The sequence below is a fragment of the Giraffa tippelskirchi genome, chromosome 13 (genome assembly GCF_054371585.1).
Source record: "Giraffa tippelskirchi isolate mGirTip1 chromosome 13, T2T-mGirTip1v1.2.pri, whole genome shotgun sequence".
In the NCBI taxonomy this organism is placed as follows: domain Eukaryota; kingdom Metazoa; phylum Chordata; class Mammalia; order Artiodactyla; family Giraffidae; genus Giraffa; species Giraffa tippelskirchi.
This window is the reverse complement of record NC_137287.1, coordinates 15075879-15102696: the sequence shown is the minus strand read 5'-3', so window position 1 is coordinate 15102696 and position 26818 is coordinate 15075879. Positions and strand designations below refer to the sequence as shown.

Below are 26818 nucleotides of genomic sequence, written 5' to 3'. Positions count from 1 at the left end.
TAGTGTCACTGTGGCTGGATTATAGTATTTGCAACTCATATTTTAAGCGTGCCTGCTCAATCGTTTCAGTCGTATCCGATTCTTTGCGACGGTACGGACTGTAGCCTGCCAGGCTCCTCGGTCCATGGGATTCTCTATGCAGGAATACTGGAGTGGGTTGTCATGCCTTCCTGCAGCAGATCTTCCCCAACCAGGGGTTGAACCTGTGTCTCCTGCATCACAGGCAGATTCTTTACTGCTGAGCCACTGGGGAAGCCTATTTTCAGTTCAGTTCAGTTCCATTCGGTTGCTCAGTTGTGTCCGACTCTTTGTGACCCCATGAACCGCAGCATGCCAGCTCTCCCTGTCCATCACCAACTCCCTGAGTCCACCCAAACCCATGTCCATCAAGATGGTGATGCCTTCCAGCCATCTCATCCTCTGTTGTCCCCTTCTCCTCCTGCCCTCAATCTTTCCCAGCATCAGGGTCCCTTCCAATGAGTCAGCTCTTCGCATCAGGTGGCCAAAGTATTGGAGTTTCAGCTTCAACATCAGTGCTTCCAATGAACACCCAGGACTGATCTCCTTTAGGATGGACTGGTTGGATCTCCTTGCAGTCCAAGGGACTCTCAAGAGTCTTCTCCAACACCACGGTTCAAAAGCATCAATTCTTCAGTGCTCAGCTTTCTTTATAGTCCAACTCTCACATCCATACATGACCACTGGAAAACCCATAGCCTTGACTAGATGGACCTTTGTTGGCAAAGTAATGCCTCTGCTTTTTAATATGCTGTCTAGGTTTCCATACACATAGAACATGTGTTCTTCATATGGAAGTGAGCTGGTTTCTTTTGACATCAATTATAAAATTTCAGGAAATGTAAAATACATGAAAATACATCCCTTAGAATCAAGAATATGAGGTGTATCAAATGGTAAGTGAATACAGTTTTACTGTATGTGTTCTATGGCTTTTTCAGTGTATTATTACAGATCTTATGTCTCCAAGTTAAAATAATTTGATTTTCACTTTTAATTTGTTAACTAAGGAGTTATAAAATAAATGCTGTGCAGTGTTTTGATCAAAATTAAGGCTATGTTTAAAAACTTAGGCATGTCATGGGAAGTGATCAAATGTACAGGTTGAAAGAAGAATTGGCTGTGAAGAATCGTTTCTAGTCAGTCACAGGAGAAACTATGGAGAAAAAATGTTCCTTAGAGAATTTGAATGGAGAAGGCAATGGCACCCCACTCCAGTACTCTTGCCTGGACAATCCCATGGACGGAGGAGCCTGGTAGGCTACAGTCCATGGGGTCGCTAAGAGTCGGACACGACTGAGCGACTTCACTTTCACTTTTCACTTTCATGCACTGGAGAAGGAAATGGCAACCCACTCCAGTATTCTTGCCTGGAGAATCCCAGGGACGGCGGAGCCTGGTGGGCTGCCGTCTATGGGGTCGCACAGAGTCGGACACGACTGAAGCGACTTAGCAGCAGCAGCAGCAGCAGCAGGTTGGTCATAGCTTTCTTTCCAAGGAGTAAGCATCTTTTAATTTCATGGCTGCAATCACCATCTGCAGTGATTTTGGAGCCCCCCAAAATAAAGTCAGCCACAGTTTCCACTGTTTCCCCATCTGTTTGCCAGGAAGTGATGAGACCGGATGCCATGATCTTAGTTTTCTGAATGTTGAGCTTTAAGCCAATTTTTTCACTCTCCTCTTTCACCTTCATCAAGAGGCTCTTTAGTTCCTCTTCACTTTCTGCTATAAGGGGGGTGTCATCTGCATATCTGAGGTTTTTGATATTTCTCCTGGAAATCTTGATTCCAGCTTGTGCTTCCTCCAGCCCAGTGTTTCTCATGATGTACTCTGCATATAAGTCAAATAAGTAGGGAGACAATATACAGCCTTGATGTACTCCTTTTCCTATTTGGAACCAGTCTGTTGTTCCATGTCCAGTTCTAACTGTTGCTTCCTGACCTGCATACAGGTTTCTCAAGAGGCAGGTCAGGTGGCCCGGTATTCCCATCTCTTTCAGAATTTTCCACAGTTTATTGTGATCCACACCGTCAAAGGCTTTGGCATTGTCGATAAAGCAGAGGTAGATGTTTTTCTGGAACTCTCTTGCTTCTTCGACGATCCAGCGGATGTTGGCAATTTGATCTCTGGTTCCTCTGCCTTTTCTAAAAGCAGCTTGAACATCTGGAAGTTCACAGTTCATGTATTGCTGAAGCCTGGCTTGGAGAATCTTAAGCATTACTTTAGTAGCATGTGAGATGAGTGCAATTGTGTGGTAGTTTGAGCATTCTTTGCCATTGCCTTTCTTTGGGATTGGAATGAAAACTGACCTTTTCCAGTCCTGTGGCCACTGCTGAGTTTTCCATATTTGCTTGCATATTGAGTGCAACACTTTCACACCGTCATCTTTTACGATTTGAAATAGCTCCACTGGAATTCCATCACCTCCACTAGCTTTGTTCGTAGTGATGCTTTCTAAGGCCCACTTGACTTCACATTCCAGGATGTCTGGCTCTAGGTGAGTGATCACACCATCGTGATTATCTGGGTCCTGAAGATCTTTTTTGTACAGATTTTCTGTGTATTCTTGCCGCCTCTTCTTAGTAGCTTCTGCTTCTGTTAGGTCCATACCATTTCTGTCCTTTATCGAGTCCATCTTTGCATGAAATGTTCCCTTCGCATCTCTAATTTTCTTAAAGAGATGTCTAGTCTTTCCCATTCTATTGTTTTCCTCTATTTCTTTGCATTGATCACTGAGGAAGGCTTTCTTATCTCGCTTTGCTTTTCTTTGGAACTCTGCGTTCAAATGGGTATATCTTTCCTTTTCTCCGATGCTTTTCGCTTCCCGTCTTTTCATAGCTATTTGTAAGGCCTCCTCAGCCAGCCATTTTGCTTGTTTGCATTTCTTTTTCTTGGGGATGGTCTTGATTCCTGTCTTCTGTACAGTGTCACAAAGCTCCACCCACAGTTCATCAGGCACTCTACCAGATCTAGTCCCTTAAATCTATTTCTCACTTCCACTGTGTAGTCATAAGGGATTTGATTGAGGTCATACCTGAACGGTCTAGTGGTTTTTCTCCACTTTCTTCAATTTCAGTCTGAATTTGGCAAGAAGGAGTTCATGACCCGAGCCACAGTCACCTCCCAGTCTGGTTTTGCTGACTGGATAGAGCTTCTCCATCTTTGGCTGCAAAGAATAGAATCAATCTGATTTCAGTGTCAACCATCTGGTGCTGTCCATGTGTAGAGTCTTCTTTCGTGTTGTTGGAAGAGGGTGTTTGCTATGACCAGTGCATTCTCTTGGCAGAACTCTATTAGCCTTTCCTTAAGTATATACAAATAATATCTGCTCATGGTAAAAATGTCAAACAGCAGAGTACGTTATAAAGTGAAAAGCAAAAGTTCTCCTCTATCTCTGTATGCAGTCACACTCAGCCATCTCTCTATCCAGCCAGCTAGGGGTGCAGGCACACCATCTGGCCCTGAAGTGCTCTATAGAGTGTAAGAAATCGCCTTGACCTTCAGTAGGTTTATGTTTGGGTCTCATTTAATGAAGTGGGGCCAGTAGTGCTTCTGCTAGGACTGAAGCAAGCTGGATTAAGACTGGGCGTTTCTGGCGAGTACTTGTCTTATCCAAAAGGGGCAGCCACAATTCTGCAACAGCTGTTTCTTGTTCAAGGATACAAAGAATGCAGACTCAGTGTTGCTGGATTCCAAGTGAAAGAAATGTGTGGTTGCTCTGCCAAATGTAACACACAGAGGCTGGACATGATCAACTGGCAGATGCTATAGCTCTGAAGATGGGCTCTGAGGCCTTGGGAATCCTAGCTATTTTAGAAAAAATCATTTTATGATACTAATTATTTTTCCTCATAATTTTACATTCCTTTCTATACTTTATTTCATTTATTTGTGTATTATTTATTTTTGGCTGTGCTGGGTCTTTATTGCTGCATGCAGGCTTTCTCCAGTTGTGGCACGGGCTACTCTTTGTTGGGGTGGGCAGGCTTCTCGTTGGGGTAGCTTCTTTTGGTAAGGGAGCACAGGCTCTAGGTGCCTGGGCTCGGAAGTTCTGGCGCACGGGCTTTGTTTCTCTGCATTATGTGGGATCTTCCCAGACCAGGGTTGAAACCCGGGTCTCTTGCATTAGCAGGCGAATTCCTTACCACTAGACAGACCGCCAGAGAAGCTCTGAGTCCTAGCTTTATCACTCATTCATTCCCAGTTTCCTCATCTATAAAATGAGATCGTAAACAGGATTCTTACCAGGATCAAATGAGATGCTGAAAGCACATGAGACACGGAGCCTTCATAAAGTTTATATCTAGAAGAAGAGTCAAATGACTCTCATCTGGGAATTACACACATGAAAGCTTCGTTGAGACACAAACTTGAAAGATGAATATTTAACTGGGTGCAGCGGTGAGAAGGGTGGAAGGGAAGAACCTAATAGGTAGAGGGACTGGCTCCAGAAAAATCCCTGCGGAATCATGCAAACCCAAACTAAAGCACTGAGGCCAAAGAGGAAACAATCTTCCGGGAGTCAAGGATTTCCCAAACACACTGTGAGCTAGAAGCAGCCTCTCAGTTCATCCTGAGGCCAGTCCCTGCACACTTAGGACATCACATCACACCCGCCAGCCTGCGTTGGATTCCCTGCCAGAAAAAGCACACTCACCATATCGTCCGCAAGGCACAGAAAAGAGGGGGAAGCACAGGGGTCAAGAGTGAATAGTTTTGCAGGCAGAGGAGGAAGATTAAGGCACGGTGAGAAGGTACACTGGTAGAAAGCAGGCCCGTTTGCCTCGGCAGCTGAGGTGTCTAGCGGGGAGGGGGTGGGGTCCTGGCGAGGGGGCAGGGGTGCCTCCAAGACTGGGTGGGCAATTTGTAGCGCCCACAACTTCAGCTTGAGGAATCGGATCAGGTTGTTGCATCTCAGGCAAACGGAGAATGGGCGCCCCCTAGGAGCAGTAACCGGTAGTGGACACCGAAGGACCCAGATGAGGGGCGGGGGAGGAGGGGGTGCGGCTCAAGATGGGGTAGACTGCCTGGCACAGTTTTCTTCTCCCAGGAGCTAACTCCTTCCGGCATGATGGACACCTGGGATCCCAAAACAGCAGGGCTGGAAGGACCCTGAGAAAGGGACTACCAACACGTGCCCTGTGTCAGGCCCTGAAGGTGGGCATTTTCGCGAACATTGTCTTAACACTCTGCTTCGAGGTAGGTATCCTTATCCCCATTTTTCAGATGAGAAAAATCGAGGTTTGGTGACTTTCCAAGGAGGGGTGGGGATTTCGTATGACTCCAGAGCCTTTTCCCTGGTGCTCTCCTGACTTGGAAGCTACCGATTCTCTGAGGTTTGGGGGAACAAGCATCAGGTGGGAGGCGCCAAAGCTTTCCAAGGGACAACAGCGTCACACTACTTTCGCCAACAACCGCGCCTCCCTTGTCGCCACAATACTGATTACTGTTACCTTCCTTGAAGAGCCTTCCCCTGACAGATGAAGTCCTCGCCACACGGGGAGGCGGATATTACAGATTCCTGAATCTCTCGGACGTCTTTTCTCCCTCACCCGCATTGATCCCCACTGGCGACAGAAATTCTTCCCCTCCACTAGCGAGTGAAGCCATGAGAGTACATTTCCCGGTAGGTCGTCAGAAGCGGGTGGCGAGGAGAGAAGGAAAGAGACTCTCCGTTTCCGTCCGTTCTCAATTTGGACTGTCGGTGGTGATGCACATTTCAACAGCCCACGTCCTTTCTCTGTTGAGCTACGGAGGGGACTAGGTCCCCCAGGAGGCACTGGCGCAGAGGATGTGCTAGGCCGCCACGTTTCTTGTAGTCTTTTCTCCTGTTTCCACAGGGAGTAGCCTTAGCGCATGAAGTACAAGTCCCAGGTCACCGTCTCCCCTTTCCTCCAGGGGCCATCTGTGGTGGTAGACCCCGCCCCTTTCCCCTTCCATTGTCTGGTGGAAAAGGATAGAAGGGAGCCGGGAAGACTGCAACTCTCCTCAAGCTTTACGCCAACAAGAGGGGAATTTCGATGTTACAGGTGGGCGAGGTGCCAAGGTGGTAGAGTCAGGCGACCGCGAGAGGCTAGGTTGCCTGCCATTCGTATGGTCGTCTCCTTATACTCTTGGTCCTGCCATTCTTAAGGAACTCTAGAAGGCTAGGAAACTACTATTCCCATCGCACCTCATAAGATGGACTAATAGTCTGGTGTCCGCCCCTCTTTCGCCATCTTGCTTGTAGTCCTCGTTCCTTTCCATTGTTCCTGAAAAGTAGAAATGGCAGCGGGAAGGCAGCAGATGGACTGCGACTCCCCTCAGGTACCACACCCGCGGAGGGTTGTGGACAGGAGGGCCTGTGAGTGACTGGGAAGGAGGTCTGGCCGGGGCAGAAGGCCATCTTGCTGGTAGTCATCGTTCCCACGCCTCGATGCTCTGCAACCCGGTGCCTTGGGGCAACCGGACTATAACTCCCGGCATTCTCCACTCCCGGCTTGGCACGTCCACCGCCATCTTGTGTGTAGTTCCCGCTGACCCCAGGATCCCTTTGATCCCACGGTAGCACGGTCGCCCGACGGACTACTACTTCCGTCATGCCGTGCGCATGTTAGTCCTGAAAAGTGGAGGTGGTGGGGAAGGAGGGGGCAGGGGCGGGGTTCCACTGGGAGAAGGAGGGAGTAAAGAGGAGGAGGAGGAGGAGGAGGAGGAGGAGGATGAGGCGAGGCGAGGGGAGCGGAGGCCAGGCGAGGGGAGGCGAGGGGAGGGGAGGAGGAAAGAGGAAGGAGCTCAGGAGGGATGAGAGGGGCGGCCAGGGCCCCGGGCCGAAGCAGCGCTGGGTCGGCGGACCAGAGTGGCTGAGGCACGGCTATTGCCCCCTCCCCGCTTTCCTGCCCCCTTCCATCCTTTCCTTCCAGCCTCCAGCTTGAGGAAGGGGATTTATTCAAATTTTATTTAAATGTCCATCTCCCGGGGGTCGCACGCTGGGGGGAGAGGGAGAGGTCTGGGGCGCGCGCAGGCTGGGGGGGCCGGAGCCCAGCAGCTTCCTTCAGCCCCTATGCTCGCCCCGTAGCAGTAGCGCAGGGGGCCGCAGGCCAGGGGCGGGCCCAGGGGAGGCTAGCAGGTTACAGGGATCCCTGCTCCCCGGGAACCGGCAGTGGGCGGGGTTTGAACCCCAGAAACGGTGGGGGGGTCCAAGGCCTGGCCCTGGACCCCTGGGCAATGGGGACTGGGAAGGGGCCAGTTAAAGGGCCGGGGGCGCTGTGGAGAGGCGGGGCGGGGTTGGGGGACGGGAGCTGGGACTCGGACCCCCGTACTGAGTGGGGCCCGGGCAGAAGCTGTGCACCCTGCGCCCGAGGAGCCCCCGTTGGCCTGGGAGGAGTGAGGAACTGAGCCCCCTAGAGCAGGACCTCCCCCTGGAAGGGCCGCGCCGCAGCCTGTGGGAGGGCCTCACCCCCGTCGCCCCCCATCGGCACTCGCCGTCGTCGCGGCTTCCGCCGGAGGGAGGGGCCGAGCGCCCTCGGGGGAACGTGGACCCCGGCGTTCTGAGCGTTCCGCGCCCCGCGCTGCCCGCCCCCCCCCCCCACGCTGCCGATGGCCGCCGACCCGCCGGGAGCTGCCGAGAAGGGAGAGATGGCTCCCGGGACCCGTGTGAGGTAGGTTCATGCGGCTCGTCCTCACCCCCAGACCTGGGCAGCTCCCAGTCCCATTCATACTCAGCCCGGCCTCACCCTCTCTTTGCTCCAAACTCCTCAACTCCAGCTCTCTTTCCTGTTACCTCTCAACCCTGGGGAACTGGCCTTCCTTCCTAGACCCCGCTTCCCCCTGCAGACCCCCATCCCCGCCTGCCCTTGCAGCCCTCCAAGGCCCCTCCCCTGGAGCGCTGGAGGGCTCCTTTCCCCCCATGGATGGGTCTGGAATGGGGGAAGCTGGGAGAAGACTCTGGATATGCAGAGACCCTCCAGGCCTGCTGAATCTGTGTGGGATCTTGGACGATCTGGTTTGCCTGGGAAGGGGAGCCCAAGGGATTCCAGACAATTAGGGATGGAAAGCAGCTTGGGAATCTGGGAGGCGAGGGGTGGTGCCCATGAGCCCATCTTGAGTTCTATGGAGACGTCAGGCTGGATTCTAGAATCGCAGGGAATGTGGGAGATTGGGCAGGTCAACGTGAGAGACCCATAAGGAGGCTGTCTTGGAGCAGAGGGAGCTCTGTGGCGAACAGTGTTGAAACTTGGGGCCACGGAGCGGTTCTGAAAGAGCATCTCAAAGAAGGTCTCTGAGCGCTGGGAAGTTGGGCAGCCCGGTGGATCTTCAGGGGTTAGATTGGGTGAGCAGGTTGCCATTGAATCTGAGGAGGACATCTAGGCTTTAGGGGAAGAGGCGTTGGGTGTTAGTAGCTTCTGAGAGAAAAGAGAGAGGTCTGGAGTTGGCAATCAGGAATCTGTGGGGATCGGGGAGGTCCATGTGGGGTGTTTCAGCTTGGGGCGAGCCGGGCATGGAGCACATTTGGAGAACAGGGGAAGAGTTGGGACCTGTCTCAGGTGACTCCACAGACAAGGTGCCCCTGGTTTTCCCAGGAGCTTCGCTGTGGGGATGTCCGTGGAAAGGCCCTTGTGCCTGTCGGTGTCCCTTGTCGTCCTCCCTGGGTCAGGCGCGGGAGTATGGAAGAAGTGTTAGAGTAGGAGTGAGGTCAGGAAGCTAGTTCTCATGGCTCCCAGGGAGGCGGGTGAGCTGCTTCAGGAAGAGGGTGGCCTTGCCTAGAAGGAGGGGGGTTCCCCTGAGCCTCCGCAGGAGGAGCACCTCCTTGTTCCTTGTCTCCCTGGGTAGGAAGTCAAGCTCTGGCTGCGTAGGAGTGGGGGGAAAGCTGCGAGGAGTCTCGCCAGCCACGGTACCCGTGGGCCTCCCCCCCGGACTGGACCTTGTCACCCTGCACCCACAGTCCTCGGCGTTGCTGACGCCCCCAGTGTCGTGGAGCGGCCGGGGGCTGGAGTGCGCCGCCCGCCGCTGCCACGCCTGTGTGCGAACTGAGTGCGGGGACTGCCACTTCTGCCCAGACATGAAGAAGTTCCGTGGGCCTGGGCACATGAAGCAGTCGTGCCTGCTGCGGCAGTGCACTGCCTTGAGTTCTACCCCCGCTGCAGGGGGTCACCTTTCCCCAGCTGACCTCAGCACCTATCTGGGGGGCTGGGGGTGACTCCCTTGAGGGTCATGTAAGGTTGCCATAGGTTCACTCCTTCATTCACTGGCTGGTTCACATATCCGCCAGGCCCATTTCTGTCCTCAGCTTCAAGCTGGGGCCAATGTTAGGGTCCACAGAAGAATCCCTCCCACTCCCTACCTTCAGGCTTTTCCCAACTTTCAGAGGCAGAGACCCACAGAAAGCTTGGGCCCCCTTGGACCCCCTCCCCAGAGCCAGGAATGGGTCTTTGCCTTCTTTGGCCTCCTTTTCACCTGTGAGAGTGGTCTCGGATTTGAAGCTAGTCTTACCCACTGTGTGACCTTGAGCAAATCCCTATGACCCTCAAGGGACCTCCTCCCTGAAATGTTTCCTTTGCTGAGTTGTAAAGGTCAAACAGCGTGGATAAGAATGTACCTGCTGCCAGGCGCGCAGCATACAGTAGGTATCCAAGAACCATGGGGTTGTGCCCGCCTTCCTCATCCTTAGTGCTCCCCAGGGCTCCCGAGAGTGGTCCTTTCCCAGTAGCCGTAGGACCAGCTGCATCCTGTGTTCCCCTGTGCCACCCCCTCCCTTTTCCCTGCAGTCACCCTTTCCTGGTTGGTCTCTTTGCCCCACAGCCCCTCCGCTGCTGGACATCGTGCGCCGCCTCCAGGTCGAGGTGAAACCGCGCGCGCTGCGCCTACCAAGGCGCTTGGAGGACGCGGCACGCCAGTCCGGTCTCCGGGCGCCGCGGTGGAGGCCGTGCTGTCCGCGCTGGGGCCCGAGAGTCCCGGGCCCCGGGGCGAACCTGCGACCGCCGCCACTGCCTACGTGGCCATCTTCCCGGCCAAGGTGCTGGACTTCCTTGTGTGCGTCCTGTACCTCGAGTGGGTGAGCCGCACTGAGGCTGATCTGGGCCACCTGGCACCCAGGGGCCCGGCCTGAGCGCCTGGCGCGCGGCCCAGCTCACGGTCCCCTCTCTGGCCGTCTCCATCTCTCCCCATCTCTGTCAGCGTCTCTGTGTCCTCCGACTGTTTGCATTTCTCTGTTTTCTTTCTACGCTTCTCCATCTCTTTTTCTCACTGGGTCCTTCCTGTCTCCCTCTAGGACTTCCCGCATCTTTCATGTCCTTGCTTCCCCCGATTTTTCTCCATCGCTCGAGTCTGCCTCTCTGAGCATCTCTCTGTCTTCCTGTCTCTTGTTTCCTCTTGGCCCCCTCTGAGCCTGTGTATATCTCCACCTCATCTCAAGGAAGGGACACCTGTCACTCTGTTTGCCTCTGTCCTTCTGTCTGTCGTTTCCTGGCCAGGAACATGCCTGTTGGCCCTGTGGTGGAAGGGCTCCTCCAGACACATTTCAGCCACCTGGCCCCAGGGTCACTCCACCTGTTGCCCTCCCCGTTCCCCATCCCACCCCTTGTGGCCCTGCACCCTCTCCCTTTGATGCCCTCCACCCCTTCCTCTCCCTCTGCCCTAATCCTACACCTTCCCTTCTCCTCAAGTCAGGTTTATGGAGACCAAAAAAAAAAAAAAAATTGATGAGAATCAATTAAGTTTTTTGAAATAAAATGTTTAAAAATAAAAAGACCATTGAATTTACCAGGATATATAATTGTTGAAAATGGGGAGACACATTTCAGGAGAATAAGATCCTTGGGGTATGGCCTGGTTGCCCCCGCCATCGGCAAAGCCACACTATAAATAGGAGGTTCAGGAGAGCCCTGGGCCAGGGATGCCATCTGTCATCCCTAAGTGGATGTGTCCTGAGCAAGAAACAGATGTGACTCGAGTCCTTAACTTTTCAAGAGTTAGACATCGATTGAATAGGAAGTGAAGCACCTTAAGGTGGGAAGTTGGAGCAGTGGCCACAGTCAGAGAGGTAGTGTAGTGGAGGAAATGAACTCCAGGCAAAAGGGAGGCCTCGTTGCTCAGGACATCCATATCTTCATAGACGAAGTGAGGTAGATAGAGACAAGAAGGCAGTCCCTGGACCTCCCCTAAATGACAGGAAGGGGACCAACTATACTCCCCCTGTCGAGTGGGAGGTGAAAGTGAAAAGTGTCACTCAGTCATGTCCGACTCTGTGATCCCATGGACTGTAAGTGAAGCCTCTTGAAAGAGGTATTTCTTTCCAACCAGGAAGTGAGCAACCAGTCCCACTGGAATGGGAATTCATGAGATGCTATCCATGGAGTCCCACCCAGATCTGGAAGGGAGGCCACAGGACCTGGGCAGGAAGGCCGAGGCATAAGGACTAGAGGCCTGGTCCCCAGGAAATGTTCCAAATTCGTGGTACACAAGCCCTGCCTGCTAGACAACATGTGTCTCTTTTCTAGCCAAGAAGCAAGGCAGAAAAGAATCCCTTGTGAAAAAAAAAGGAAAGGATCATCTGTGAAAGGGAAAAGGTTGCAGCCTCTAAGAGGAAGTCCCACCTCCTCTATTGAGAGTATTTGGCCTTGAGCGCACCCAAGAAAGTCACAGCTCGGTCTATCCAAAAGCCGTAGTCCCGGATTATCACATACCCTCGCAACTTCTTATGGAAGGCCGACTCCCCCAAGGGGACAAAACCGAGGGGGTCTGCTTCGGGGGTGAGCGGGCCAAGGCCAGGTATGATGGCAGCCATGATGGCAGCCACGTTGCCCGCTAGGCCTTTGGCCTTGAGTCTTGCTTCCCCAAGCTGATTGAGCACGATGGAATTATCAGGGCTCATGTCACGCTGGTCATCCTCCACAAGCTGGAGGTGCTGGCTGAAGGACCAGAAGACCTCCTTGGTGATGCTCAGACGTACTCGATCTTCCAGTTTTTCCCAGATCCCGTAGGGCATTTCCGTTGGAGGGAGGGTTCTGAGCGTGAGTCCGGGGACTGAGAAGCCGGGATCACTAAAGGGGCTGCCTTGGTGCTGGAGCTGCATGAGAGACAGAGACAGATGAGAGTGAGGGGACCCAAACGCTGCCCTAGGGTGCCCCTGAATTCACATCTGCCTTCCAGGAGACTGGCCTCTTCCTAGAGGGAGTCTCCATTCCCTGCCTCTCAGAGATTGGATGAAATGTTCTAGCCCAGAGCCCCAGTTCTGTTAGGCTTCAATTCAGCCTTCTCCACATACAAGTTTTGCAACATTGATTCGCAGCTTCAGTAATTCCCACATGGCCCTGTAATGGTGAAGATGACAAGATGTAATAGATATAAAGCACTTCGCACTTGGCATACGATGAGGGCGTTAATATCATTCACTAATGACATATTTATATTAATATCATGAACACTATGATTATGTTACTTACTACAGTATTTTCAAGCTAAATATATTATGGACAATGTGGTTAAAGCCGTATTTCCTTTTTATTCACATTCTTCAGTGGTTAATATTTGTTCATTTGTAAATAATCATTAATATCCAATTATTAATACTGAACTATAATATTATGTAGTTAATGCCTTCTCCATTAAATTTCTCACCTCCACAAACCTAGATCCACAGAATTTCAGTGCACACCAATACATTCTGTAATTGACAGATCACCTAGTCCTACATCCCCATTTTACCAATGGGGAAACTCGGGGTCCTCAAAGCTACCCACAGGGTGGTGGCAGATATGAGACTAGAAATTAGAGGAAGGGACTTCCCTGGTGAATCAGTGGTTAAGAATCTGCCCGCTAAAGCAGGAGACATGGGTTCCATCCATGCTCCAGAAAGATCCCCGATGCCTTGGGGCAACTAAGCCTGGGGACCACAACTCCTGAGCCCTCAATCCCAGAGCCCATGCTTCCTGACAATAGAAGCCACCGCAATGAGAAGCCAAAGTACCGCAAAGAAGAGTAGCCCCCGCTCGCTACAATTACAGAAAGCCTGTGCACAGCAGCAAGGACCCAGCAGAGCCAACGAGAAAGAAACTAGATTTGAAAAAAGAGACTAGGTTAGGTAACTTCACATGGACCTAGAATATAGGGCAGTGGAAGACTCACAAAGTCCAGGGCCTCCAGGGGCCAGGTAGATCAGGTCACCTGGAGAAGAAGCAGATGGGGAGGGGGTGGGGCACGGTGACTGGAGGCCACAGGACCCCTGTGCCTGGTTTGGACGGGTTTTCATATTCAGCATTTGAACAAGCATCGCCTGGCCTAAACAAAACATCTGTGGGTCAGACCCAGCCAGCAGGCTGCTGCTTTGAACTTCCAGACAGTTTTGTGACCTCAGGAGAAGGATTCCCCCTCCAAAGCTCAGTTTCCTGGGCTTTCCCTCATGGTCCAGTGGTTAAGACTCTGCCCTCCAATGCAGGCAATGTGGGTGCAATCCCTGGTTGAAGAGCTAAGATCTCACTTGCCTCGCAGCCCAAAAACCCAAAGGATAAAACAGAAGCAGTATGGTACCAAACTCAATAAGGACTTTTACAAATGGTCCACGTCACAAAATCAAGAAGAGGGCTTCCCTGGTGGCTTTGTGGAGAATCCTGCTGCCAATGCAGGAGACATGGGTTCCTGATCCAGGAAGATCCGCCATGTCCTAGATCAGCTAAGCCCGTGCGCCACAACTACTGAGCCTCTGCTCTAGAGCCAGGGAGTCGCAACTGCTGAGCCCGCAGGGCACAACTACCGAAGCCTGCGAGGCCTAGAGCCTGCGCTCAGCGACAAGGGAAGCCACCGCAATGAGAAGCCTGCACACCACAACTAGAGAATAGCCACCACTCACTCAGACTAGAGATGGGCCCCGTGCTCAGTCACTTCAGTCGCGTCCGACTCTCTGCGACCCCATGGACCATGGCCCTCCAGGCTTCTCCGTCCATGGGATTCTCCAGGCAAGAATACTGGAGTGGGTTGCCATTTCCTTCTCCAGTGATAAAGTATGAAGTGAGGGAAGTGAGGGAAGTGACGTCGCTCAGTCTTGTCCGACACTTTCGGACCCCGTGGACTGTAGCCTAACAGGCTCCTCCGTCCATGGGATTTTCCAGGCAAGAGTACTGGAATAGGTTGCCATTTCCTTCTCCAAAACTAGAGAAGAGCTCAAACTGAATAACAAAGATCCAGCACAGCCAAAAATAAATGAAACTATAGAAATATAAAAATTTTTTAAAATCTAAAGAAGCCTCCTCAGATTTCTTATCTGTAAAAATAGGTCAAAATTCTACCTCTTAGAGCTATCTGAGGAGCCAGTAAGATAACGAGGCTGAATCTCCCAGCATGGCATAGGCTCAAGAAGGCACACGGCAGGAGGTGATTATGGAAAGACTCATGAGCCTGTAAAAAACTTCCCTCTAGGTGCTTCCTTTGAATCTTCTAACACTCTTGAGAGGTCAGCCAAGGCACGGTCACCGTCTCATTTGGCAGATGAGGAAGCTAAGACAGGGAGAGAAGGAATGACCTGCCCAAGGTCACCCAGGCATCAGTGACATCATTCCTGTGGGTGTGTCTCTAGCTGGCAGAGCCCCTGGACCCCAGGACCCATGGAGGAACCTTCTTGCAGCCTTGTTCTACCTCCCTTCCCCAGGGCTGGGCCAGGAGGGTGAGAGCCTCCTCCCCTCACCCCCTGCTCATGCCCTGTCACTCACGTAAGTCGGCATCAGGGTTGAAGTATGGATCTGCATGTAGAGCGCCAGGTTAAAGGCTTGATTGATGGACTCAGCTGTGGAGACGGGGGCTCCCAAACTGAGAGGTGGCAGCAGCAGGGCCAGCAGGCAGAAGGGGGCTGGCAGGAAGAAATCAGAGGTCAGCACCAAGTCCCTGACCTCACCTGCTGATTCACTCATTCATCATAAGAGCCCCTCCTATGGATCCAACCCTTGTGGCTTACAGCGATATTGTGTGTGCAACTCAGGGCAGAGTCACCCTGTAAGCAGCTTATTTCTAGCCCAGAATATTCCCCTGGGATTTCTCCGATGGTGCAGTGGCTAAAGACTCTGAGCTCCCAAGGCAGGAGGCCCCGGGTTCAATCCCTGGTCAGGGAACTAATCCCACATGCCACAACTGAGAATTTCCATGTGGCAATGACTAAGAACCCGCCCAGCCAAATAAGATAATTTTGGATTGTTTTACTTTTAGATGCAATTTTATATAAATAAATGTTAAAAAGAAAAAATTCCCCTGACCTCCAGACCCATGTATTCAACTTCCCACGTGACGTTTTCCCTTGGATGTTAATAAGCATCTCAAGTCAAAATATCCACTGCTCAGCTCTAGCTGCCCTGTTCCCCTCCTTCCCTGGTCTTCCCCATCTCAGAAAAGTGCATGTCCACTCTTCCGGGTGCTCACGTCAAAATCATGGCGTCCTCTTGGACGCTTCCTTTTCTCCTTCTCCCTATGTTCAACCCACACTAAATCCTGTTGGCTGTGTCCTTAAAAGGTGGCCACGAGGTCTGTGGGTTTTTGTGTTTGTTTTTGGTCACACTGTGACGCTTGCAGGATCTCAGCTCTCTGAGCAGGGATTGAACCTGGGCAGTGAAAGCCCCAGAATCCTAACCACCAAACCACCAGGGAACTCCCTAGGTCTGTGTTTCTGCATCCGAGCACTTATGACAAGTATACCTAGAATCTGTGAAAGCTTATTGAGCTATATACTTGGGACTTGTGCACATTTCCCTGTACCTATTTGCTATTTTCAAGGAAAAGTTTTAGAACATGTGGATTTTCCTGACGGGTCAGTGGTAACATTCCAACTGCCAATGCAGGAGACACATGTTTGATCCCTGGTCTGGGAAGATCCCACACACCATGGAGCAACCATTAACCCCTTGCACAACTACTGAGCCTGTGCCCTAGAGTCCGGGAGAAACAACTATTGAAGCCTGTGCGCCGAGAGCCTGCAGCAAGTGAAAGCGCTGCAATGAAAAGTCCACGTACCTCAGCTCGAGAGTATCCCCCACTCACTGCCACTAGAGAAAGCTGGAGCACAGCGACGAAGACCCGGCACTGCCATAAATGAACAAAAGATGTATCTAGAAGCTATTTCTCTCCCCGCTGCTGTCTCTGCCTCCACTCTTTTCTCCCTCTGCCACCTGGAAGCTCTTCAAGTCCAGCTAGATCCCTCTTTGTCCAAATCTACCCATGGCTACCACCTAAGACAGTGACTATTAAAGTCCTCACTGTAGGCTACAAGGCCTGGCCCCTCTTTTCTGAAGCCTCCCCTTCTCAGACTTTGCCCTTGCTGGGCCCTGCCAGGACCACCTTCCAAAACCACCCAGGGCTTCTCCTGCTGATTCTTCAGGACTGAACTCAAAAGCCCCACTGGGGACGTCCCTGGTGGTCCAAGGCCCAAGAATCTGCACTGCAAATGCACGGCGCTCAGGTTCTATCCCTGGTCAGGGAACTAGATCCCACCTGCAACAACTAAGACATGGCATAGCCAAATTCAAAAAAAGACAACTTAAGGTCACCAGCAGTGACGGAGATGAGAGGCAGACCAGGATGGCGTCCTTAGATTCCCTGCCTCCATTCCTGATCTCCCAGAAGTTCAGAATTTAAGGGAAGGCCTGAGGTGAAGCCCTGTCCATTCATTCATTCAACAAACTTGGATCACTGTATTCAAATTCTATCACATCTGTGTGGGTGCCCAGTCGTGTCCGACTCTGTGCGACCCCATGGACTGTATCCCACCAGGCTCCTCTGTCCATGGAATTCTCCAGGCAAGAATATTGGAGTGGGTTGCCATTCCTTCTCCAGGGGTTCTTCCCGACCCAGGGAGCGAACCCATGTCTCATTCTACATTGGCAGGCAGATTCTTTCCCACGAGCGCTCCCTGGGAAGTCACACTGGCATGATAATTTACTTATGATCACATGTCCTGTCTGTCTGCAGAAAGAAATCTCATTTTTTGTCCGTTTCTTTACTGCCGTGTCCCCAGTGCTTGGGTTTCCCTGACAGCTCAGTGGTAAAGAATGTCCCTGCCAATGCGGGAAACGTGGGTTTGATCCCTGAATGGGAAAGTTCACCTGGAGAAGGAAATGGCAACCCACTCCACTATTCTTGTCTGGGAATACCATGGACAGAGGGCCCTGGAGGTCTACAATCCATGGGGTCACAAAAGAGTTGGACACGACTTAGCAACTAAACAGCAACGATAACCCCCATACTTAGACCACTGTGAGTGTGTGCTTAGTCACGTCAGTTGTGTCCAACTCTTTGCTGCCCCGTGGACTCTAGCCCACCAGGAGCCTCTGTTCATGAGATTCTCCAGGCAGGATTCCTGGAGTGGGTTGCCAAGCCCTCCTCCAGGGGATCTTTCCAAATCACAGATCAAACCCAGGTCTCTTAAGTTTCCTGCATTGCAGGCAGGTTCTTTACCACTAGCACCACCTGGGAAGCCCACTTAGACTACTACCTAGCACCTAATAGGCACTCCAGAAGTCTGTCTGGAATGAATGAATGATGAATGAAGTCTTCTGGGTGTAAGGCTTTGGAGGTTCCCAGCAGATGCAAGAGCAGCCAGGTACGTGAGTCAGATGGGCCAGAGGGCCCAGGGGGTACCCCCTCCCTCCTGGTCTCAGGACCCTCGCGCCCTGTCTCCCTCACTCACCCAACAGATGATAACTCATGGTCTCTCCTGGATCCTTCCTCTCTGCAGTCTCTCGGTGGTTCTGCGACACCTGTCCTCCTGCCCCTCAGGTGGCTATATACTTGGGTCTGAGCCCTCGGGCCACCCATGTGGGAGGGAAAGTCATACCTTGCAGGATGTGGGGGGAGGTGCAGAAGGCCCTGAGGCAGGGGACAGCTGAGGAAGGGGGCATTGAGGGGACACCCTATTTCCCTGCTGCTGCTGCTGCTAAGTGCTTCAGTCATGTCTGACTCTGTGCGACCCCATAGACGGCAGCCCACCAGGCTCCCTGGCCCTGGAATTCTCCAGGCAAAAACACTGGAGTGGGTTGCTATTTCCTTCTCCAATACATCCAAGTGAAAAGTGAAAGTGAAGTCGCTCAGTCGTGTCTGAGTCTTAGCGACCCCATGGACTACAGCCTACCAGGCTCCTCTGTCCATGGTTTTTTCCAGGCAAGAGTACTGGAGTCTGTTGGCATTGCCTTCTCCAATCCTAGTCTGCTACAGCCCCCCAAATCTGACCTTAAACTCTGGGTGCTGGGAGAAAGGGACCCAGGCGGGGAGGGGATTATCCGGGGGAGGAAAGGGTCGCCCTGCTCCCTGCCTTTCTGCACCTCCTGGGATCCAGTTTCTCGTGAGGAGGCGGCCCCTACTCCTCCCCACCAGGACCCAGGCATCAGGCCCTGGCTCTGGAGGAGTTTGGAAAAGGGACAGGGGGTTGGTGTGTAAGCAACATCACCCACACCCTTAGACACGGGAGCATGTGATACCGTGCAGGGCCCTGTGGGGCTCCTTGTCTCAAGGCCTTTGTGTCCTTCACTTCTTTTTATTGTTAAGAGTTTTTTTAAATTGATTTTTAATGTAATTTTATTTATTTATTTTTGTCTGTGCTGGACCTTGTGGCTGCGTGCGCTTTTTCTGCTGTTGCAGCGAGTGGGGACTTCTCTTCGTTGCAGGGCACAGGCTTCTCCTTGCGGTGGCTTCTCTTGTTCCTCTAGGGCACGGGCTCTACAGTCAGGGCTCAGTAGTTGTGGCACACAGACTTAGTCACTCTGAGGCATGTGGGATCTTCCCGGATGAAGAAGTGAACCCATGTGTCCCACATTGGCAAGTGGATTCTTTACCACTGAGCCACCAGGGACGCACCCACCCACCATCCATTTCACTCATACCTCAGGAAGCAGCCTCATTCAACCTCTGTGATGTTCCCTGAATTCCAATGGGCAGCTGTTCATTAGAGAAGAGAGGGATTGTAAAACCAGGGAGAAATAAAATCAAGAGCAGCCTTGGGGCAAGGTGCTGATTCCCGATCATGAGATACATTCAACAATATCTTTGAAGGATTTTGCAGGTACTGAAACCCCCTCCGGGTGGGAGAAGTTGTGGTATGCTGCCCTCAAACATGTAGACCCCAGACCAGTTGGACCTGAAGGTTGCACAGGTTAATTTCTAGCTGACACCACCAACGCATCAGGAAAATGATCACGAGCCGGTCACATCCCCTTTTACTAGAAAACTTCTCAGTAGCTTCCCCAGGGGGGACATGGTTTTGAGAGCAGGAGCCTGCTGTATCCTCCTTTGCCTGGCAAAGCAATAAAGCTCTCCTTTTCTCCCTTTCACCCCGATCTTTGTCTCTGAGGTTTGATCGGCACCAGTGCACAGAGAAGCTGAGCTTTGGGCATCACCATGTATATGTCTTGGGCTTCCCTGGTGGCTCAGACGGTAAAGAATCTGCCTCCAAGGTGGCAGACTCAGGTTCGATCCCTGGGTGGGGAAGATCCGCTGGAGAAGAGAAAGGCTACCCAGTCCAGTATTCTTGCCTGGAAATTCCATGGACAGAGGAGCCTGATGGGTTATACTCCATGGGGTCTCAGAGTCAGACATGACCGTGTGACAACACTATACTGTACTATATGCACAGGTTGGCACGTGGACCCACACCAGATGTGTGTATACACTTTCGTACGTTTTTACAGTCAAGGATGTATTGACTCTAGCCATGTGCTTGTCCCTGTTCCAGATAGAGCTGGGATAGAGCAGGGAACAAGTCAGACACAAATCCCTGCCCTTGTGGAGCTGACACTGTAGAGGACATGCCCACAACTGTGTTATACCACACAGCCTGCCAGGGAGCGCCAGACGCACGAGTGCACATGCATCCGCGCTTATGAACACACAGTCACATCCAGAGCCCCCACCATAAGGCAGGAGCTGCATCTGTTCATTCACTCAGCCATGCAGACCTTTAGTCAGCAGCTGTGGATGGAGCCCCTCTTGCGTGTTGGCGCTGGGGTGAATAATAAGGGTGAATAACAGTCCAGTGTTCCCCCAACAACCAACATGTGAGCTCATGAAAAAAATAATTTCCCAAAGCTACAAGGTGCTGAGAGGAAGCCAAAGCGGTTGATGTGCTTTACTGAGGGTAGAGGAGATTTAGATAAGGAGACTGAGGCCCAGAGAGGGGCAGCTACTTACCTGGAGTCACACAGCAAGGCCAAGACAGATCGCAGGCTGCTGCCCCCCAAGGTTGGGACTGAATCTAGGGTGTCACCAATCTGAAATGTGAGCTGAAGGAGGGAAGAGGTTGAGGGAAGAGATGTGCTCTGAGGTAGGAGATCCTGAATTGGGTCTTTGAGCCTGGGGGCTGTCAAGGCTGCCAGGGAGGGCCTGTGCTGGGCAGGCAGTGATGTCAGAGGATTAGACTAGGCCCGGTGAGTGGGTGCGCTGAGGCGTGGGCCAGGCCAGGAAGTGTAGGAGGAGGAGGAGGAAGAAGAGGAGCGCAGGAGGGGAGGAGGGAGCCAGACACGCGACCTCGTGCTATTGCCATGTGGGCAGCGCACGTGGGGCCGAGCCTCAGCCCAGAGGGCAGCCTCACCCTGACCCATCCCCACCATCTCCTGCTCCTCTTGGGGACTTCACTTTCTCTCTGGACCCTTCAGGGGCCCTTCACCACTGAAGTAATTCACCCCCATCCCAGGCCTAGTTCCATTTTTCCAAGGCATTTGTCTTGGCAGATGTCAGAAGCTCTGCCGCCTTGTCCTGCCCCGCCTCGAGGCCCACGTATCTCCATGTGTTTCAGTCTCACCGGAAGCTGATGCCTGGGAAATCCTAGCAATGTAAGAGTCAGCAGTCCCTGGGTAGGAAGATCCCCTGGAGGGGTGCATGGCAACGCATTCCAGTATTCTTGCCTGGAGAACTCCGTGGACAGTGGAGCCTGGGGGCTACAGTCCACGGGTACACAAAGAGTCAGACACGACTGCGCCACTTACACTTTCACTTTTCTTTCAGACTTGGGTCAAAATCCTACCTTTGTCCATCACTAGCTTAGGCAAGTTACTTAAACCTCTTCAAGCCTCGGTTTGTTTCCTCATCTGAAGACCAGACAAATTATCTTGGCGTCTTAGGGTCTCACTGACTTCACCCACCAAGAGCCTCGATCTCTGCTATGAGACACCCCCACCCCCGAGCACCTCAAGAGTTGCTGCAATGGTACATAATGCCTCCAGTTCAGTTCAGTCACTCAGTCGTGTCCGACTCTTTGCGACGCCATGGACTGTAGCACACCTGACTTCCCTGTCCATCACCAGCTCCCAAAGCTTGCTCAAATTCATGCCCATTGAGTTGGTGATGCCATCCAACCATCTCATCCTCTGTCATCCCCTTCTCCTCCTGCCCTCAATCTTGGCCTGCATCAGGATCTTTTCCAGTGAGTCAGTTCTTCCCATCAGGTGGCCAAAGTATTGGAGTTTCAGCTTTAGCATCAGTCCTTCCAATGAATATTCAGGACTGATTTGCTTTAGGTTTGACTGGTTCGAGCTCCTTGCCTCCAAAGTAATGCCTCCAACCAATGGCAAAAGCCTCAGTGTCCCACCATTCTCAGGCTTGGAGCCCAATTCCCACCAGCCACACTAATGCTAATGCCAAGCAGGGCCCTGTGGGACTGCAGGGCCCAGAGGCCTTTTTGTCCACCATTCCTTGTAGGCAGGCCTCTGGCCTCCATGACCTTCTTTGAGTTCAAAAGGACAGAGTAAGTAAGTAAGCGAAAATCACTCAGTCGTGTCCGACTCTTTTCCACGCCGTGGACTATACAGTCCATGGAATTCTCCAGGCCAGAATAGTGGAGTGGGTAGCCTTTCCCTTCTCTAGGGAATCTTCACAACCCAGGGATTGAAACAAGGCCTCCCACATTGTAGGAGGATTCTTTACCAGCTGAGCCACCAGGAAAGCCCAAGAATCCTGGAGTGGGTATCCTATCCTTTGTCCAGGGGATCTTCCCGACCTGGGAATTGAAACAGGGTCTCCTGCATTGCAGGCGGATTCTTTCCCAACTGAGCTAGGAGGGAAGCCCAAAGGGCAGAACAGTTGTTAATCAAAGGAGAAGCAGCACGTGAGGCAGAGGCTTATTAAGATGAGAGATAGACCTTCTAGGACCCTGCACACACCCTAATCTTGTCCCCATCCTACTGAAACTGCAGGAGAAAAAATACAAGACTGTTATTGCCTTGATCCTTATCACATACTCCTGCCTGACTATATACCCTTTCCCTATTCACCAGGGAGGGCGTGGGGCGCAGTTCTTGAGGCACTAGCCTACTGTGCCTGGCATAGTTATAAAGCCGTTCTGTTTTCTCCTCCATAACTCTGTCTCCATATTTCTGTTTGGCATTGGTGCACCGAGAGCCGAGATTTTGGCAACAATGTTCCTGAGAGATCTGTTCTGTCTGTCCTTCAGGATGCTCAATCATGACCCTATGTCATCCAGCAGGATCCATCACGAGGCCCATTCAGAACAAATAAACAGGAATTCAAGCCAGAGCCTCTGACTCCAATATTAAGCCCAATCTCGTGTGAATCTTCACTCCTACCTCTCCAAGCAAAGAGAAAAACCAGTGCAAAGGCCCTGAGTTTGGGAGTATCCTTGGCAGGTTTCAGGGACAAACAAAGCTGCTAGACAGAGCAAAGAGATGGGTTGTTGGTGACATATGACAGGACCGAAAGAGCATGGGTCACCTTACCCCCTCCCACCACCTCCTTACCGTTCCCTGACTCCTCAGAGCCCTCAGGACAAAACCCCAAGTCTGTAGTCTGGCTTTTAAGGCCTTCAGTCCCAAGTCCCTGTGCAGCCTTGAACCTTACTTCTTGCTTTTCCCTACCTTCTGCATCACCCATGTGTCCTACTTTGCATGCCTGCTCAGCACTACCCTCTCTTGTGACTCTCCCTGCATAGAGAGTGAGCCTGCTCCTCCTTCACTTGACAATCCTTCTCATATTTTCACCTTCAGCTTGAGTTTCAGCTCTCAGGGAAGCTTTCTCCCTCTCCTCTGCCCCTTCAGCGCTCCCAGAGCCCCCAAGCTCCCCTCGTCCACTCACTGATCACCACGCACTGTCGTTCTCCATCTCTTGGTCTCTCTCTCCCCGTGACAGGAGGCAGGGTGTTCTCCATGGCCCCAGCAGCAGGCCACCCGAAAAGGAGACACCTCCATGAGTAATGGGAGAAGGAAGGCAGGAACATACTGGTTCCAACTGGGGGGCTCTGCAAAAGCAGGCCAAGGAGTCTGGTCTGCACCTGATCTCCGGGAATGCCTATGTCAGTGCCGTGTCTTGATAGAGTGATGGGCCAACCGAGCAGAGAGGGCATGGGGGCCCAAGGCAGGGACCATCAGAAGGAGCAGCACAGTCTACTCCATTCATTGAATCTGTGAGCCTTTGGAGCACTGTTACAGAGACTGGATGGGGAGGAACAAGTCCCAGTAGCATCCTGCCTTGCAGGAAGGCATGTCTTGTGGCTCAACTGTCTTCATCATCGTCATCTCTAATACTTTTTTTCCTTCCAGCTGTGCCACATGGCTTATGGAATTTTAGTTCTCTGACCAGGGATTGAACCTAGGTCCTTGGCAGTGAAAGCAGAGTCCTCATTACTGGACTGCCAGGGAAGTCCCATCACTAACATTAGGCACTGACTAATGGCCTGTTCTATGCTGTTTCCAAACGATAACGTGTCCTTTACAAAACCCCATGGAGTGGATAGCACTGTTTCCCCATTTCACAGATGAGGAAAACTGAGGCACAGCAAGGTTATGTGATTAGTTCTGGGTCACACAGCTAGAAGTTGAATTGGGCTCCAAAGTCAGAGCTCTTTACCTTTATCACCGTCTCCAGCCTCCAGCCTGAAACTTTCCAATCTGTGAGACTTTCCACAGTCCTTGCCCCCTGGGTTCTCCTCAGGAAACTGACAGGGGACTACATTTCACAAATGAGGTGCAGAGGAAGGAAATGAATCCCATTTTTTAGCCTCTATTATGTCACTGGTCACTTGATACATATATATTACCTCATTTAATCCTTGTAATGACCTTGGGAATAGGTCTTATGGGTATTGTTGCCACTTTTACAGATGAGGTTCAGTGACTTGTCAAGATCACACAGAATAAATTGTAGAGGCCTTGGACTCAGAACAGGCTCCGATCTCTGGCCTGGTCCCTGTCATCCCATAGTTGCTTTGGTGTCCCATTCAGAGGACACAGGGTTGGACACCACAGTGAGAATGGGAGGCACAGAGTCAGCACTGCTCTGTGTCTAGGTTCCAACCCAGTCCCAACCTGGTGCTTGGCACTCCCTGGAATCCAGCTAAGTTTAACCTCTACTTCCAGAGCAGCTCTGGGCTTGATGAGAAGGGCCAGAGGAAGTGGAAGAACATAGATGGGAAACTAGGGTGTCGACTTCAAAATGAGAAGAAAGTTGAAGTTTCCTGGTGGTCTAGTGGTTGGCGTTCTGGGCTTTCGTTACTGTGGCCCAGGTTCAGTCCCTGGTCAGGGAACTGAGATCCCATAAGTCATGAGGCTCAGACCAAGAAAAAAAAATCCCCCCACTTTGCATTATCCCCAGTGACCTCCTTGTGGAATTTGTGCTCACAGTCGCCCAACTTTAGGTCCTGTGAGTCTACAGAGTCTAATTCCTAGCTTGGAGAGGGACCTTTCTACCGGGCGACGCAGCCAGAATCCCATTAATTTTTGAGGTACATCTGCCACCTGGTCACTTGGGTCTCCTCCTGCCAATAGACCAGCAGGCAACAAAAGGACATGCCACACTGTTGCAGGAGGGGGACTCCTTCCAGGACCCAAGAGGGGGCTCTTGTCTAACATTCTGGAATGAGTTGTCCAAGGAGACACACGAGCTGACAAAGCAATAGACTGTATTGAGAAGGGGCACCCAGGTAGAGACCAGAAGTGAAAGAGAACCCAGGAGAACTGATTTGCCACGTGGCTTCCAGTCTCAGGTTGTATGGTGATGGAATTCGTTTCCAGATTTTCTTTGGCCATTCACTGTGATTCAGCATCCTTCCTGGTGGTGCACACATTGCTCAGCCAAGATGGATGCCAGTAAGAAGGATTCTGGGAGGTGGTAGAGCGCATGGCATCTCCTTCTGACCTTCCCTGAACTCTTCCGGTTGGTGGTGGCTTGTTAGTTCCATCTTCCTTTCTAGGACTTCCTACTGTGAAATAACTCACACAGATGGTTACTATGGTATCTGGCTAGGGTAGGCGCTTTCGGTCAGTGTGCTTCCCCTAACAATATGGATGTGCAGAGGGTAACAGACTATGGTCAGAAGAGGAAACAGCACCACCGCTATGTAATGGGGGACAGCAGGAATATGCTTAGCATTCAGGTGATCCATTGGAATATCTCCAGCTACCCATTCTGAGGGGTTTTTTTTTTCTCTTAACAATTGTATTTATTTATTATTATTTTATATTTTTGGCTGTACCAGGTCTTCATTGTGGTGTGGCGGCTTTCTCTAGTTTCAGAGAGCGAGGGCTATTTTCCTGTTGACGTTTGTGGGCTTTTAATCGCGCTGGCTTCTTTTGTTGCGGAGCACAGGCTCGAGTTGTACAGGGTTCAGTGGTGGCTGCACATGGACTCAGTAGTTGTGGCTCTCGGACTTAGGTGCTCCGAGGCATGTGAGATCTTCCAGGACCAGGGATCGAACTGCTGTCCCCTGCATTGCCAGCTAGATTCTTAACCACTAGACCCCCAGGGAAGCCCATATGTTAAACTTTATTTTTAAGTGAGCAAGTACCATTGTCACGGGCTCATAAAGCATGCTAACTAGGGACTCAGACCCTTGAGGAGTGAGGCCCAGGATCAATCCCCCAGACAAAGGGTAGAGACCAGCAGAACACTAGCTGAAGCCAGGAGCAGAAGGCAAGGGGTGGGCTAGAATGAGTGGATGTAGAGGAAAGAGGTGAGAGATAGCAGTTGTGTTTCTAGAACTAATCCTCCTTTCCTAAGTTTATCCAGAAATTATGATCAAGCAGAATCCTGGGGAAGTTGTACTGCCATGAAGAGAAATTACTAGGAGAAGCAAGTAGATCTGAACACTGCCAAAGTGGACTGTAGGACATTGTTGGTGCCCCACCTAGATTCTTTTGCCAACAGTACACCCATCCCCTTTTTACCCCACCTCTGGAGAACTGCCCAGCACCTCTCCTCCTGGAAGAATTTGGCCAGCGGTGAAATTAACTTGGTGGTACAATTTTGGCTCCAGAATTTCTCTAGATCAAATGTGGTCAGCTGAGACCACATTGTTGCTCAGCATTTTGTCACTGAAGTACCTTGATAACCCTATTCTCCTTCTGAGAACACTTCCCCAGTCACTTGATCCAGAATTTCCGTCTTGGACTACATCAAGCTCAAAAGCTTCTGCATACCAGCAGAAGCAACTAACAAAGTGAAAAGACAGCCTATGGAAAGGAAGGGAAAAGTTTGAAAATCATACATTAACGGGGATTAATATATAAAAATGTAAAGAATTTAGTCAGCCTAATAGGAACAGCAACAACAAAAAGACAAGAAAAATAAAATGAAAAGGAGGGGACTTCCCTGGTGGTACAGTGGATAAGAACCCGCCTGCCAGTGCAAGGGACTTGGGTTCAAACCCTAGGCCAGGAAGATTCCACGTGCTGAGGAGCAACTATGCTCTCACCGCCATAAATGAATAAACATTCACCGTGTAAAAAAGACAATAAGAATCATCTTATACAGATCAGAAAATTGAGTTTCTAAGAGCTGATGTTACACAATGCCCCAAAGCTAGAGATGATGCTGAAAGCTCAGCTTCTTTGTACACCAGTGCTGAATAAATTCT

The 26818-nt window shown here is 51.5% G+C and overlaps 3 protein-coding genes across 4 annotated transcripts in view; 1 reads left to right on the top strand and 2 right to left on the bottom strand.

Annotated features, from left to right (window-relative positions):
* The window catches only part of LOC145532706 (cardiotrophin-2-like), a 33627-nt gene extending 27382 nt beyond the window's left edge, over nucleotides 1-6245 (bottom strand). The window contains exon 1 of the mRNA XM_081558271.1: nucleotides 5472-6245. The gene's annotated coding sequence lies outside the window, so the exon portion shown is untranslated. The remainder of the gene's footprint in view (nucleotides 1-5471) is intronic.
* Nucleotides 6246-6667: 422 nt separating this feature from the next.
* On the top strand, nucleotides 6668-10753 carry LOC145532708 (cardiotrophin-1-like). Its single transcript, XM_081558272.1, has 2 exons — nucleotides 6668-7655; nucleotides 9796-10753. The coding sequence occupies exons 1-2, from the start codon at nucleotides 7594-7596 to the stop codon at nucleotides 10100-10102; spliced, it is 369 nt and encodes a 122-aa protein (XP_081414398.1). The 5' UTR covers nucleotides 6668-7593; the 3' UTR covers nucleotides 10103-10753.
* The window catches only part of LOC145532705 (cardiotrophin-2-like), a 33821-nt gene continuing 17708 nt past the window's right edge, over nucleotides 10706-26818 (bottom strand). Inside the window, exons 1-3 of one of the 2 annotated variants that reach the window (XM_081558268.1) lie at nucleotides 17657-18307; nucleotides 14697-14833; nucleotides 10706-12061 (exon numbers count right to left, since the gene is read on the bottom strand). In XM_081558268.1, coding sequence (XP_081414394.1) covers nucleotides 11594-12061; nucleotides 14697-14833; nucleotides 17657-17675 — 624 coding nt within the window. In that variant the 5' untranslated portion in view covers nucleotides 17676-18307 and the 3' untranslated portion in view covers nucleotides 10706-11593. Of the gene's footprint in view, nucleotides 12062-14696; nucleotides 14834-17656; nucleotides 18308-26818 lie in introns of those variants that run through there. The other variant, XM_081558269.1, reaches the window with a different exon arrangement.

What these genes read in the sequence shown, in the direction of transcription:
- LOC145532708 (XM_081558272.1), top strand. Translation starts at nt 7,594, where the DNA reads ATGGCCGCCGACCCGCCGGGAGCTGCCGAGAAGGGAGAGATGGCTCCC. An exon ending in GCTCCCGGGACCCGTGTGAG is followed by an intron (nt 7,656 to 9,795) that starts GTAGGTTCATGC and finishes TTTGCCCCACAG; the next exon opens with CCCCTCCGCTGCTGGACATC.